This window comes from Quercus suber, unplaced genomic scaffold (assembly GCF_002906115.3).
Source record: "Quercus suber isolate HL8 unplaced genomic scaffold, Cork oak 2.0 scaffold_116, whole genome shotgun sequence".
NCBI classification, from domain to species: Eukaryota; Viridiplantae; Streptophyta; class Magnoliopsida; order Fagales; family Fagaceae; genus Quercus; species Quercus suber.
Genome location: NW_027069581.1, coordinates 105,594 through 120,964, shown reverse-complemented (window position 1 = coordinate 120,964; position 15,371 = coordinate 105,594). Strand labels below are relative to the sequence as shown.

At 39.0% G+C, this 15,371-nt stretch overlaps 1 protein-coding gene across 1 annotated transcript; it reads right to left on the bottom strand.

Moving 5' to 3' along the window:
* Positions 1 to 452: 452 nt before the first annotated feature.
* Positions 453 to 13,463, bottom strand: LOC112005085 (uncharacterized protein At2g29880). The gene is made up of 5 exons (XM_065775629.1): positions 13,405 to 13,463; positions 13,185 to 13,221; positions 12,872 to 12,957; positions 1,476 to 1,832; positions 453 to 1,360 (listed from the first exon to the last, which is right to left on the bottom strand). The coding sequence occupies exons 4-5, from the start codon at positions 1,821 to 1,823 to the stop codon at positions 965 to 967; spliced, it is 744 nt and encodes a 247-aa protein (XP_065631701.1). The 5' UTR covers positions 1,824 to 1,832; positions 12,872 to 12,957; positions 13,185 to 13,221; positions 13,405 to 13,463; the 3' UTR covers positions 453 to 964.
* Positions 13,464 to 15,371: the final 1,908 nt, after the last annotated feature.

Genomic DNA, 15,371 nt, shown 5'->3' with positions numbered 1-15,371 from the left:
CAAAAAATATTCATGTCTGTGTGGATTGCCACATAGCAATTAAGTTTATATCAAAGATTTTCTCCAAAATATATATATATATATATTATATCAAAGATAGTTGGCAGAGAGATCATTGTGAGATTGGTAGCCACCACTAACCAACCAATAAAAAAGGAAGTCCTTATGGCACTGCCAGTTTGCTACCAAGCAAGCATAGGAAAATTATAAATACAACTAAACAGCATTGTTGCAAAGCCTTCATCAACCAAATTGTTGTCATGTACTTCCAACAATGTAGGAAATGAAAATGACATTGTTCCTTTTAAGAACTACATCACATGTTCTGTTTGGAGAACAATCTATTCATTACCTGAAAGAATTTTCGCAGCAAGAATGAATGACTTACCATCTCAATCCAACACACCTAGGCTAGACAAAATGCAGATCTGAACCAAGAAGAAGTACAAAACTTTGGAGCAAAATGATATTAATTTCATTCCATTCATCCATAGCACAATACAAGTTAAAATATTACATTATCTTCTAGTATCTTAACTGAAATACAAATTCATCAAATATTGCTAATTCCACAAAAGTTAGCAAATCAAAATATAGCTACTACCAAAAGTCAGTTGCCACTACATACATTCCACAAAAGTCAGCTCTTACCAAAAGTTAGCAAATCAAATTTACACCCCTTTGAACCCATAAAAGTTAGCTACTACCAAAAGTCACTAAGGTTCCTTAGCATATATCATCTTTAATAATATTTGTCGACGTAACTCATTAGTTGGAACACTAAAAAATGCACTCATTTTGGTTGGATCCTTAATTAGGAAGAGCATAGCATCAAGTTGGTGTTCTGTCGGTGTTCTGTCGGTATTCCTATTTTCACCATTTTAGAAAAAACTTCATCCTCAGAGTAACAACGTGGACGCCCTCTCTCCATGGTAGCAAGTCCCTCCTTAGCAATCTCATGTTCTTATATTATAATAGCAAGTCCCTCCTTAGCAATTTCATTTCCTTGCCTTATACTTGCTGCCACATTATCAATTCCGAATTGAAAAATTTCTATCTGCTTTTCAAGCATTTCAACCATTTGAGATGTTTCCTTCGCCTTCTTGGACGATGTCTCACATGAGTAGGAAGGAGAGACCATTGGAGAATATAATTCTACATTTGGCATGCTAAACTCATCAAAGCAATCAATAATTTCCTCCAAATTTATGCTATCCTCTGTATCCTTTTCCCATCGACGGACTTTCTCCTTTGCACTTATAGAACCTTCACCATTTGCCCTATCCTTGGAAAACAAATTAAACAGCTTCTCATAATGGTGAATTGGAGTTCTTTTCCATTTTGTAACATTTGGGTTTGCCTATAAGAATACAATACACACTTATTAGTATTATTATTATTACAACAAAGTACCAACAAAATGTATCAACTTGATCTAAAAAACATTTCACAATATCAAAATAAATATAACTAACCTCTATTAAAGGTTCCCACACTTCATCTTCAACCTCAAAAAGTGCAGTAATAGGATTCCATGCAAATCCACTCATGTTCTTGAAAAGGTCATGACATGAATGGAAAGTACCTTTCAATGTTTTGATGCGATTCTTGATGTTACATTTCTCAACTGCATAACCAAATGAATCTGAACACTTTTTAGACATATTTGAGTAAGCATGAGAACTCCATGTTCCATTAAGCCTATTTCCATTGTTTTGTTCCTCCAACATGATGTTAAGTAAGAAGCCATCCATGTCATCAGTCCATCTCATGTTAGTCTCTTTAGACTCACTATCAGTTTTCTTTTTCAATGTCTTAGACATTTTTAAAGACTGCATGTTAAACATATTAGAATTTACAAGATTACATACAACTACTACAAAGAAATTAATAAGATTTACATACAAATACTACAAACAAACCAACAAAACAACAAACGACATAGCATAATGTTGCTATAAATAAACTAATAATAGAACATTCTTCTAAAACATTAATAAGGTACACATAATAGTTGTACAAAAGCAACTACTGATAAATGTTTAGCAACAGTCATTCCATTTGAAACTATTCCATAAATAAAGATAAACATAAGCAAATTAATTCTTATAACATAATGACTAAAATTATTGATCATGCGATACGTAGTCATTCTACATTCTAGTTGCTATACTAGTTTGTTTCATTGCTCCTCTTCTAGCATCTGCATCACTATCATTTGTACTATTTCTAGCTTCATTTATGTATGTCATCATTCGAGATCTCTTGATCAACTTCTGCAATCAACCTTTCATTCAGATCAACTCCCATAAGATAGTTGTGCAATATACAACAAGCCAAGATAATCTCAGTAACTGTATCAACTGGGAAAAAAGGTTCTGTCATTCTAGATATAATAGGAAATCATTTCTTCAACACACCAAATGTCCTTTCAATGTCATTAGGCAAAGAGGAATGTCGATGATTAAATAGTTCCTTAGCATTTTCTGGGCCACGTGCTGAATACTCTTTTAAATGATAACATACACCCATATATGGCGCCATAAGTCCACTTCTCAGCATAAACCTACATCTACTAGATAATATTTTCTTATTAAGAAAATAATTTATATAAGTAATTCACTATATATATAAGTAATTCTCTATATTTTTTATAAGTATACTTTATATTTATAACTTAACATTATCTTTAGAGATTATAAGTTTGTCTTCCCTACTTAAAGCGTTTTTAATTATCCTCGAGTCAGAGGCAGTCCCTTTCCATCCAAGTAAAATGTATGTAAATTTCATGTTAAAATCACATGCTGCCAATACATTTTGATTTGTGTACTCTTTCCTCCCTCAATATCTAGGCGCATCTTTTGCGGACACCTTTACACGAATATGTGTCCCATCAATAGCCTCTACACAATCCTGAAATTAAAGCAATCTATTAAATCAATAAATTTTTATTCATATTAAAGCAATCTATATAGTTGCTTAAAAATATGTTTACCTTAAAGTATGGGTAAAATCTATGACTATTTCGTATCTGTTGGGGAACCTCTACTCCATTAGGTTGTAGACGGAACTGATCTTCTAAGCAAGGAAGTCAATCTCGTACCGTACCGGCCGGTACAACCGATATATACTGTATCGGCCAGCAATCTGGTACAGAATACCCCTATGTTTCGTACCCAAAAAAATACCAGCCGTACCAGCGAAATCCGGCCGTTTCAGCCGGTAAATAGATACCGGGACGAAACGTGAAAAGCTTCTTTTTTTTTTTGGTTAATTTTGACATTTTTCAAGGGCAGGATGGTGAAAAACTGAGTAAGCTAAGAAAACCCAGCAGAAAGAAAGAGAAAAATGAAAGAAAAACGCACAATAGCTTTGCAAAATGAAGTTAGAATCACCTCATGCACTCATCGTCTCTTTTTTCACTGAAGCCAACGGCCTTTCACTGAATATTGAGTGATGATGGATGGTGAAACAAGCAGCAATATGAACGAGAGAAACGAGACAAAACTGAAAGCTCAAAAGACAAAGCTAAGAAGAGAGAGCTAAAAGCGTCTGAAATTTGAAAGTGGAGAAGAAATTGTAAGTGGAGAAGAAAGTGGAGAAGAAAAGAGTGTAAAGATGAGAGGAACGTGTGGAGAAACATGTGACTAAGATAGAGAGAGACATGTATTTATTGTTTTCTTGTTGAAAGATATCAAAAGACTCAGCAATAGTTTTCTTATTGAAAGATGTGAATGCCAGTGAGTGAGAGAGAGGGAAACGTGTGGAGAGAAAAAAAAGTAAAAAATGCAGCAGTATCTATGAGTGAAAAGATAAGAAAACATTTATCGATTCTTGATTCTTTCATTTGAAGCCATAGTTTTTATTTTTTATATTATTTAATTTTTTACACCTTTGACAACTAACATCTTCCCTACCCAAACACGTCAGTGACATCACCATAACTTCTTTTTTTTTTTTCTTTCTTTTTTTTTTCTTATCTACTACTTATAACTTATAAGCTTAATTAGTATATTGGTAATTACAAAAAATATACTAGTAAAAACATTATTAAAAGGATACTAAATTTATTTATTTTAAATGTTATAAATATATATATATATATATATATTATTTTGCGATAAACCCAAAACGGTACACCGGTATCCGAAATATATCGTACCGCTGGCCAAACCGGTACAACTTCCGGTACGGTATTGACTCCCTTGCTTCTAAGTAGATGACTGCTCTCAACAAATTGTGAAAATGATGGCTTATGGTCTCATTAGAACGACAGAAGAAAAAGGAAACCGTACGAATTCTCTCACTATGTGCTAAAATGTAAAGAAACTTAGCTACTTGCTCTTCAACAGAAGCATTCCTAGTGTCTTTAAGATGGCCAGTTCCTCGAAGAATTTCACACAACTTAGCAAAGGCATAAGGTCTCATTCGAATTATGTCTCTACATTTCCTACTGCATCTAAGTTCACTTAGTAGTTCTAACCGAATATTTTCTCTTTCCGCATTACTTTCAGTAAGTACTCTATCCACATAACGTGGACTTCAATATATGCCCATCATTCATATTCCATGCACCACATGTATAAGAAGTTGCAAAATTGCTACATCTCGTCTTCTCTGCCAATCAGTCAAAAGTTGCAAACCAAATTTGTTTAATTCATGAATATTTCTTAGTTGATCTTGACAATTTTCCTCCCAACTCTTACTCAAATCTTCCAGTGGACTATTATCCCAATTAGTTGAATTATCCGTCTACCAAATATCCATCACAAGTAAAAAATAATCAACACATTGGTCATAATAATTACTAATTAAAGCAACTTACCCTTGTTGTTTTGTTTTTATCATCCCAAACATAACTAGCAAAGAAACACTATAAAAAAAAATAAAAAATAAAAAAAATAATACACATAACTAATCATGTAAGAAATTATGTCAAGCTCAAGTTCTTAATCTAAGACAAATTATTGGTCAGGAATGTTAATTGCTACTTTCTAAAATCTACTGATCAAATTGGATATTAGTGTAAACTTTAAGAAGTAGATATGGTTTTATCCCTTAAAAAGTATATTATATTTTTATTCTTTTTTAGCATATACCATAATAACGACCAATTTCATAGCCATATTTTATAATTTCCATCCAAAGAAAGAATGTTTAAAGTTATTGTTTTCTTTTTTGGTAATAATTTTATTTTTGTATTGATTATATATATGCTCATTGTTATTGATTTATTTTTATAAAAAAATCTTGACATTGGTTCCTGTGGGGCCTATGAGCTTGATAGCCTCGGCCCATCATGAAATAGGCCCAAGGCCCAGGCCGAGGTGCATAGGCCATTTTTTGTTGTTAGGCTGAATTGGGGAAAGCCTCTTCTCCCAATCCACATCGAGGACCACCTCATCCTCGGCCTGACGAGGGGGATTTTAGGGAGAGACTAACCCCAGAGTAAGCTGTTATTTTCACATTTAATGCATTCAACTAACTCCCCCGGGCCGCATTAATGGGGAGGTAACCCCTTGGCAGGATAACGTTGATCAGAGTGAACCACTTGAGTACTGATAAGGCCTCTGATGAGACGGACGGCCAGAAAAGAAGGCAAATAGATGATCAACAGATGGAAAGAGGGGATAGGAAGATGAAAACTATAAAAGAAAAGTTAGTAAAGTAAGGGGGGGGAGAAAAAAAGGAGAACCATAAGGCCTCCTCGGCCGCAGGCCGAGGAGCGTCCCCCCATTGAAAGAAAAACTTTTAGCATTCTTCTTCTATATAAGGAGGTTCATGCATGGTGATCGATGGCCAGCACCTAAACCTTTCACCCCACTCTCTATAAATGTATTGTTTGGGCTTGTTGGGCTGAAAACCCATCACTCTGGGTCAATCCAAACTGGGTCCCCACAATTGGCGCCGTCTGTGGGAAGGATTAGGGTGCTGGCCGGCGCACCAGATAAGTGTTCTAAGTTCTAAGTATTCGTTTTACAGCAGGTTGAAGAAAATAAGTGTTCTAAGTTCTAAGTATTCGTTTTACAGCAGGTTGAAAAAGATAAGTGTTCTAAGTTCTAAGTATTCGTTTTACAGCAGGTTGAAAAAGATAAGTGTTCTAAGTTCTAAGTAGTCGTTTTACGGTAGATTGAAAAAGATAAGTGTTCTAAGTTCTAAGTATTCGTTTTACGGTAGATTGAAGAAGATAAGTGTTCTAAGTTCTAAGTATTCGTTTTAGAGTAAGTAAAAAAAAAAAAAAAAAAAAAAAAAAAGAGCGAAAGATCTCGATATTATTATCTCATGAAAAGAAAGGTTACAGATTACAATCAAAGGCTCAGGTAGGCCTGTTTTACAAGTAAATTTACGAGCTAATAGCCACCTGCTATTCCTACAATCAGAGGCATAGGTGGAGCCGCCCTAGGGAGAAGCTAGCCGGAGGGAAGTGTCAACTCGTGCTTTTATTTGGCACCAAGAGAATGGGAGAGCTTGACACGCGGTGGAGGAGGTGAAGGACAATCATGCTCTCAGGCCCCCAACCACTCCCTCCTCGGCTAGGCGGAGCTAGAACAAAGAGAGGAACAGACGCAGGGGCTCCGGGATACCCTCCCCATGATGTTCCCTCGATTCTCTCCGTTCCTCTCAAGTGTTGGCCGTCAGAGACGGCAACACTCGAGCACCACCCATGAGGTGAATTCGCACGTCTTCCTCGTCGGGGGTGTGCTCCGGGGAAAGACATTAGGTTCTCTAACAACATCCCTCTGAGATACCTCGAAGGGCACCATCAGGGTTACGCCTAGACTCTGCCGCTCCGAAAGCCCAGTGGGGGCTGCGGCCATACCGGTTTTTGTCAAGTCCCGGGAACAATTCCGGCGGGATTGTTAAAAGGGTATGGGAAGTTGGAAGAAAGTGTTTTGTTCTGTTTGTGTTGAGAGATTCATGGGTTGTGGAGAAACCATCTCCTTAATTTATAGAGGGGATGGGGGTTTGGTGAGAATTAATTCATGCAGAATTCGAAAAGAGTATTATCAGCCGGGTCAGTAATGAAGTCGCCAATTTCCAATGAGACCACGGACGGTTGGACTCGTGTCAATTTACGAAGACATTAATGAAGGCGCGTTTCGCGCACCGGAGCGTCAAGCGCGGAATACGAACAGACAAATGGCGCTTCATAAATGAAAAAGATGGGGCCACGAGTTGGAGGCGAGGTCAATGACACGTGTAAAGATCATAATCTGACGCAAAGAGGAATCATCTCCAATAAAGCAGTCTGAGGACAAACTTACTCTTACAAAAATTGAAGTGGTAGACAGAGCCAAGGTATTGCATGGTCCTCGGACCCAAACCTATGGTAAAACTACGCACACCATTATATTTCATTCTTACAAAAATTAAAGTGGTAGACAGAGCCAAGGTATTGCATGGTCCTCGGACCCAAGCCTATGGTAAAACTACGCACACCATTATATTTCATTCTTACAAAAATTGAAGTGGTAGACAGAGCCAAGGTATTGCATGGTCCTCGGACCCAAACCTATGGTAAAACTACGCACACCATTATATTTCATTCTTACAAAAATTGAAGTGGTAGACAGAGCCAAGGTATTGCATGGTCCTCGACCCAAGCCTATGGTAAAACTACGCACACCATTATATTTCATTCTTACAAAAATTGAAGTGGTAGACAGAGACAAGGTATTGCATGATCCTCGGACCCAAACCTATGGTAAAACTACGCACACCATTATATTTCATTCTTACAAAAATTGAAGTGGTAGACAGAGCCAAGGTATTGCATGGTCCTCGAACCCAAACCTATGGTAAAACTACGCACACCTTTATATTTCATTCTTACAAAAATTGAAGTGGTAGACAAAGCCAAGGTATTGCATGGTCCTCGGACCCAAACATATGGTAAAACTACGCACACCATTATATTTCATTCTTACAAAAATTGAAGTGGTAGACAGAGCCAAGGTATTGCATGGTCCTCGGACCCAAACCTATGGTAAAACTACGCACACTATTATATCTCATTCTTACAAAAATTGAAGTGGTAGACAGAACCTATGGTATTGCATGGTCCTCGGACCCAAACCCGTAGAAAAAATAACTATCTAGAGAAAAACCAAAGCGTTATTTAGAATCAAGCTGTACCCCGATCTTTAGATTTATATTCGAAGGGTAATAGACGGTTTCACAAGGCCAACTCCGGAGTAGAGTATGAATGTTGAGCAGAATACAATAGTAAAGCAAATAACAGAAAATATCATCAGATGGAAACAAAGTATTATATATTCAGTTCAAACGGAAAGTATACAATTCCCTTACAATGCCGCTGGGGTAAGAAACAAAATAATATCAAAGGGAAAATAAACAAAGCTATCCTATGCCGCATACTAGTCTTCTCAACCCAGTAGGCAAATCAAGTCAATAAATAAATCAAAAGCTTGGGCCAAAGCTTAAGGGCCAGATCTCGGAAGGTCCGTCGGAGGACTTGCTACGTCTTGTGGCACCTCGTGACCCTCGGTTACAACATCCCCCAACGCTATCTGGGGTTCAACTTCCTCGGATGGTTGATCAGTTAACGGCGTATCCTCGGCGGTCATATCTTGACCTTCAACCGATGGTAATGAGGATCCACCCTCAGGAGCAACAGGTGCAACCTCGCGAATGGCGATAGGGTAATATACCCTGTCCTCCCTCCTAAGCTCAGATGAGGCGTCAACCCCGGCCTGGTTGAGGGCTTTATGCCAGGTCTGAGAGCAATAATGCCTCACACTGCAGGAACTTGAGCCCGAAGGGCGGCTTCAGTCTCAGCCACCCCTTTTGCGAAAGCATCCTCCTCTGCTTTTTCCATAGAACGCTCAGCGTCTATTCTCGCAAATTCAGCCTCGTCTTTGGCTCTCACAGCCTCGTCCCTAGCATATTCGACAACACCTTTTTCATGGACCGCCTTGGTCAAATTTGCCTTCATGTAGGTAATGTCCTCTTTGGCTTTTTGTAATTGACCCTCGACATCTTGCAAGCGGCTAGATTGATCTTCAGCTTGCTTCCTGACCTCGGCTAGGTCAGAGACAGCAGTATCCCTGGCCTTCACCATTTCTGCCAGATCCTCGGTCGCCTTTTTCAGGTCGGCCTCTGATCTCTTAAGAGTATTGGCCGCCTCCAGGAACTTGCCGCGCTCTTGCGCTAAGGCATTGCTATGATCATCAACCTCTTCGCCCAACCTGAAAAGGGCCTGGATAGCCTCCCAATAAAAACAAGCAACTCTGTAAAGAGGAAGGAAAATACTAAGCGACAAAATTTTTAGTAATATGAATAGGCGCCAAGGAACCTACCATGCCTAGATATTTCTTAAGGTCGAGGACAACCTCTACCCCACTCATTTTCTCTAACTCGGCCATATCAGTAGGAAGAAGAAGAGATTTCTCTAGGGCCTCGGCCACGAGAGCCCCCTCGTCTCCGTGAGACTCTCGTATCGACGCGTTATCCATTAGGGGCTGATCATGGAGCATGGCAGCAGGCAGCCATGCTTGAGCCTGGGGCTGCTGGGAGGTCTTCTTACTCTTCCTTTGATCACCGAGCTGCAATCGCTTTGAAGGCCTGCGAGTCCTACCCTCCTCGGGCGAAGAATGAGATTTGCTCCCATCCATTGGCTCCTTACCCTTAGAAAGTCTTTTCCCTTTTGGGTCAGGAGATTCAGTAGGAGAGGCTGTTACTGTAGGAGCGGAGGACGACCTGGTTTGCATGTTGGGAATCTGAGGCTGAGGTGCTGGGGGCTGGGGCTGCGACTCCCCTGGTACATCCTTCTTGGAACCACCTTCGAGCAGGTCAAGAAGATTAGTTTGGGGCTGTCTTTTTAAACCCATTTCAGCCTGGGTACCAGCTCTTAAGAACTGAAGGTCGGCTTCGGACAAGTGAGGGTCTCCTAGGTCACCGGAAGGATCCTCGGACTGATCAACTAAGTCAAACACACTATATTCTCCTCGGACGAGCTCAGTTCAACCACCTCCCTCGCTTTCTTAGATGGTCCTTTCTCGGCCACCGTTACTTGCCGGGATGAGGAGGGACCTGATAGCGGAACCTTCAGGTATATAAACCCCTCAGTAAAAGCAAAACCGCTCTCCACCACGGTAATCTGCGTAAGCCGAGGGTCACGAGCTCTAATTACGTGCTGAGGAACTGGGAATGACGTCTGAGCTGGGTCGCACCCGAGATTTTATGAGCAGCTCTGACTTGGTTATCAGGTTCGTTCAAGAAAAGGTCCGACCTGAGAACAGTCTCCAAATCCGCTTTGTTAACTAGGTGGAAATGACGTGCACAAGCGTGTGGGTCTGCGAAAAGAAAAGCGAAATTCCTATGGTTAATCAACCAAATTTAGTATACAGGTATAGAACTTGAAAATGCTGAGACCTAGATTATCTTGTATTTCGGATGCCCTACCTGGCTCCCCCTCTGCCGTTGGGCAATGAAAGCCGTCGTGCCACTCTCCCGACACTATGAGGAAATCTTGGTTCAACCCCTTATTGGAATCAGGAAGACACTGGATAAGACGAACCCTATCGTCCCTTGTCTTCATATAGTATGTCTTACCCCTCAGGTGATGAAGGTTATAACACCAGTTCACATCGTGGTGAGTCAGTCTCAGCCCCATTTTCTCATTCAGGGTATCTACACACCCTAATATCCTAAATACATTCACGGCACACTGAGTAGGGGCCAGGCGAAAATGCCTAAGGTAATTAAGGGTTACCGGCCTCATAGGGATTCTCATCCCTCCTTCTACGAAAGCAACTATCGGGATCACAACTTCACCTTCCCTCCTCCTAAGGTACCATTCTCCCTCTTCACAATACTTCAAATTCACATTATTGGGTATTCCATAGTCAACCCTGAATTTGTTCATCATCTCATCGGACTCGACCAACTTCTTAAACTTACCCATTCCCAAAGACAACTAAAAGTTCTAAACGAAAAAAGAAGAGTGAAATCGAGAAAATTTGGGATCACTAGGAAAAGAAGACTTACAGAAATATGACGGTACTCTTCAAATGGTGTGCAAGTCGAGCCAGATTCAAATTATATGCGTCAATAATTGTCAGCGCGAAAATGATGAAACCCTTGGGTTCAAACAGGTATTTATACTCCCCCTTAGGTTCCCCAAATGTAACCGCTTGCTCATAAAAGCAAAAGATCATGCCGTTGAAAGTGGGAAACGTGGTGCCGCCAAAATTTAATGTGGGCGCCCATTAAGTCTTGAAACGCTAAAAACGCGCATTGAGCAGTCAGAAGGCCGCCAGTATCAGTACAAACCGAAGTGGGACAATTCGTCTAGGGACCCGCAAGTATCAAAACCCTCCTCCCCGTCCCAGGGAACGTGCAGCAGGGTTTTGAGGGGCTATTGTGGGGCCTATGAGCCTGATAGCCTCGGCCCATCATGAAACAGGCCTAAGGCCCAGGCCGAGGTGCATAGGCCATTTTTTGTTGTTAGGCTGAATTGGGGAAAGCCTCTTCTCCCAATCCACACCGAGGACCACCTCATCCTCGGCCTGACGAGGGAGATTTTAGGGAGAGACTAACCCCAGAGTAAGCTGTCATTTTCACATTTAATGCATTCAACTAACTCCCCCAGGCCGCATTAATGGGGAGGTAACCCCTTGGCAGGATAACGTTGATCAGAGTGAACCACTTGAGTACTGATAAGGCTTCTGATGGGACGGACGGCCAGAAAAGAAGGCAAATAGATGATCAACAGATGGAAAGAGGGGATAGGAAGATGAAAACTATAAAAGAAAAGTTAGTAAAGTAAGGGGGGGAGAAAAAAAGGAGAACTGTAAGGCCTCCTCGGCCGCAGGCCGAGGAGCGTCCCCCCATTGAAAGAAAAACTTTTAGCATTCTTCTTCTATATAAGGAGGTTCATGCATGGTGATCGATGGCCAGCACCTAAACCTTTCACCCCACTCTCTATAAATGTATTGTTTGGGCTTGTTGGGCTGAAAACCCATCACTCTGGGTCAATCCAAACTGGGTCCCCACAGTTCCTATTTTCACTATTGTTTATTTGTTAAATATGCCAATTCTTGTAGAACATGGAACCTGTTTTCTTTTTTAACAATTTTATTATTATTATTATAACCTACTACATGGTGATTCAAGACCATCCACATATATAATTGAAACAAGTCAAATGATGTAGTTCTGGTGTTAATGATAATTGACCTCGAGATAGAGATGGTTCAAAATCATGGAAGATGGGATGCACAGAATTGAGCTACGTAGGCCAAGTCACTCTATAAGACAAAATCATGGAAGAAGAAGGTGATTGGTAGTGACAACAAAAAGGCTTAGTTTGCTCGAGAAAATAACTTAAGCTTCAGTGTACTGTATTTGTAAGTCAATTACAGCCTATACAAATACAATATTGAGTTTTTTGTTAACCATCAAAAGCTTTAGCTTTAACAAACAACTTTCAGACTTTCAGTTACACTAAGGTTGCGTTTACAATAAAATATTTAAGTTTCAGTAAATGATTTTATATTTAAAACAAATGGAACAAATAAAAACTCTTTCATTTTGATTGCTACATGTTTAGTCATCTATGAGATACCAAAAGGTAACACAATCGGTCAAGAACACTCTTATGCAAAGCCATCATTTGACACCATTTTCATCCAAGTTTGCTGTTATCATTACACACAATTATATATAGAAATTAACATGGATTCTAACAATCACAACTAATACCAAACAATAAAATCCACCAACTATGAACACACACAGGCAGGCACACATGTAAACTAAAGTGCTATGCTCTGTAAAGTGTAAACTATAATGCCCTGTAATTCATTAAATACTAATAATTGAAAGCATAATTGATAATAGAAGTTACCAGTGGAGTAATGGACTGAACTGACTGAAAATTTGAAGGCAAAGAACAAGCACCGATACAGAGCTTTGGCCATTGACCACCGACATCTAAAGTAGAGGCACAGAGAAGGTGAGAAGCAGAGGAGGCAGTGAGTGAGAGTGAGAGGCACCGAAGTCCGAAGTAGAAGAAAACAAACAAACAATACACGGATTCTTTACATGCATAGATTCAATAATCCCAAATGGGTTTGCAAAAAATAATAAATAGGAGAAAGATTCTAGGAAGAACGGAAAAAAAAAAAATCAAATAGCAAAAAAAATGGAGAAGATCATACCTGTCTCGTTTGGAGAGGAAATCAAAAGACCCCTTGACTAGAGAAAAAAAAAACAAATGGAAATGAGTACATGGTAGATAAACAAATGAAAAAAAAAAGAATTTGAATGTCATACGAAACCAAAAAATCAGCAAGAAAATGAGGAGTATAATGAGGACAAGAAACAATAGATCACGTTGAAAAAAGAAGAAGAAGAAAAAAAAAAAAGAGAGAGGAGAACCTGGAACAGTGGACGGTGTGCTGAAGGTAAAGCTGAGAAGATGAGAAAAGTGATAAGGATTTTGTGGGGCAAAAGTCATCAGGGGTGTAGGTGAAGGGCATGAATGCAGGTTGGTAGGAGGGTATTACAGTAAAACTGCAATGAGGCAATTTTCCCTCATTGCTTTTCCTCCCAATTTAGGAGGAAAAATTTTGTGGGCTCGGGAGAGAAAATTTTCTCCCGGGTATTCCACTCCTCCTATTTTCTTCCCACTACCAAACAGAGGAAAACCCATTTTTCTAATCCATTTTACTTCTTAAATTTTCCATCCATCCTAAAATCCACCCAACCAAACACAGTGTTAGTCATGTTGCCATCAATGATTTGATTTTCAATGTATTATTAGGTAATAATTCATCTATTCTAAAATAAATTACCGGTAATAAATCATTTACAAACCATAGTTGTAAGATCTAGGTTTGTTTATGCATGTTTGTTTCTTAAAAAAAAAAAAAAAAAGATTTGTTTATGCATGAGAAATGTGTGAGGCAACCCATAATACAACTAACCCTTTATGCTACGCGACACGAGTTACCTGTAAAAGGGAAATTGAAGTGTCCAAACTCCAATGAACCAATAATTTTTTTTTTTTTGGTTGAGAAACAGAAGCAATTAAAATTATAAATGTGAATTTCGTATCCTCTTGTTGAAATCAAACAACATGAATTTTGGTTGAGTCCAAATTTTCTGTCACATCCTTTGTGCTCTACTTTATGTTCCACGAATTAAAATTCATCACGTGTCCACTTATTTCATTAATACCTAAATTCATGCATTTTCTCCTTTCATTTACCTAAAATAAACAAAATAAACAAAAACCAATACATCACAGCACAACAGTAGCACCACCACCAACCTCTTCCGGCAACACCTTCAAAAGGTCACTGGTGCCACCAATCACATTGCCACCACTAACACTAACCTTACAAACTCTAATTTCACAAAATAAAAAAGAGATTGCCAATTAACCCATAAGAAAATCAAAAACTTCAAATCTCAAATCATGATTTGATTACAGAAGCAAACTCATGTCCAGGAGTGTAATTGGAGGTGGACGGTAAAGACTTGGAAATAGGAAGAAATTTTTATGGGCTTTGGGACTAGGGTGGCAAGTGAAGGAAAAGAGAGAAGGGACTATAAGGTGGTGAAAATAGACAGAACCCAGTTGACAACATTCTTTGATTTTTGTGGATTCTTCCAAGTGGAGAAGAATCGTAGATTGGGTTTAGGTGAAATCTATCGAAGAGCCAAATCTGAAATTGGTGAGTTTAGTGGCAACAGTGGCATGACCATGACTAGTAGCATCAATGACCTATGCCGGCGGAGGTTGGTGGTGGTGCTACTGTCGTGCTGTGATGTATTGGTTTTTGTTTATTAATTTATTTTTTATTTTAGGTGAATGAAATGAGAAAAAGTATAAAATTAGGCATTAATGAAATAAGTGGACATGTGACAAATTTTAATTCATGAAACATAAAGTGGAGGACAAAGGGTGGCGAATAGAAGATTTGGACTCGTTTTGGAATGGCTGATTACTCACTTGAGTTAACGAGTTTGACTAAATTAAGTGAGGCAAATTTATTTTATAATAATCAACTCCTAATTATTAGGTGTAATTTAATTTGGATCATTTATTTTATTAAATGTCCTAATTAAGAAATAAATCACGTGACTTTTGGTTTGAATTTGGTGGATCCTATTTGGAATCAGTTTTGTGCATCCATTGAGCCATATTAGCTGTGTAGTGCAATTAAGAGAAATTCTAATGTCTTAATTGAGAGAGAAAAAAAAATGGGACTTTTGGGTTGATTTTAGTTGTACCGATTTGGTATTTGATTGGTGCATTTACTAGGCATATTAAAGGGCATATTAAAGGGCATAATTAAAATAGTTTTTTTCTTCTCCTCTCAGTAGGAGTTTTCTCTCTC

Coding starts and splice junctions, on each gene's coding strand:
- LOC112005085 (XM_065775629.1), bottom strand. CDS start 1,823: ATGTCTAAGACATTGAAAAAGAAAACTGATAGTGAGTCTAAAGAGACT. Junction 1,361..1,475: donor TGTGGGAACCTTTAATAGAG/GTTAGTTATATT, acceptor GTATTCTTATAG/GCAAACCCAAATGTTACAAA.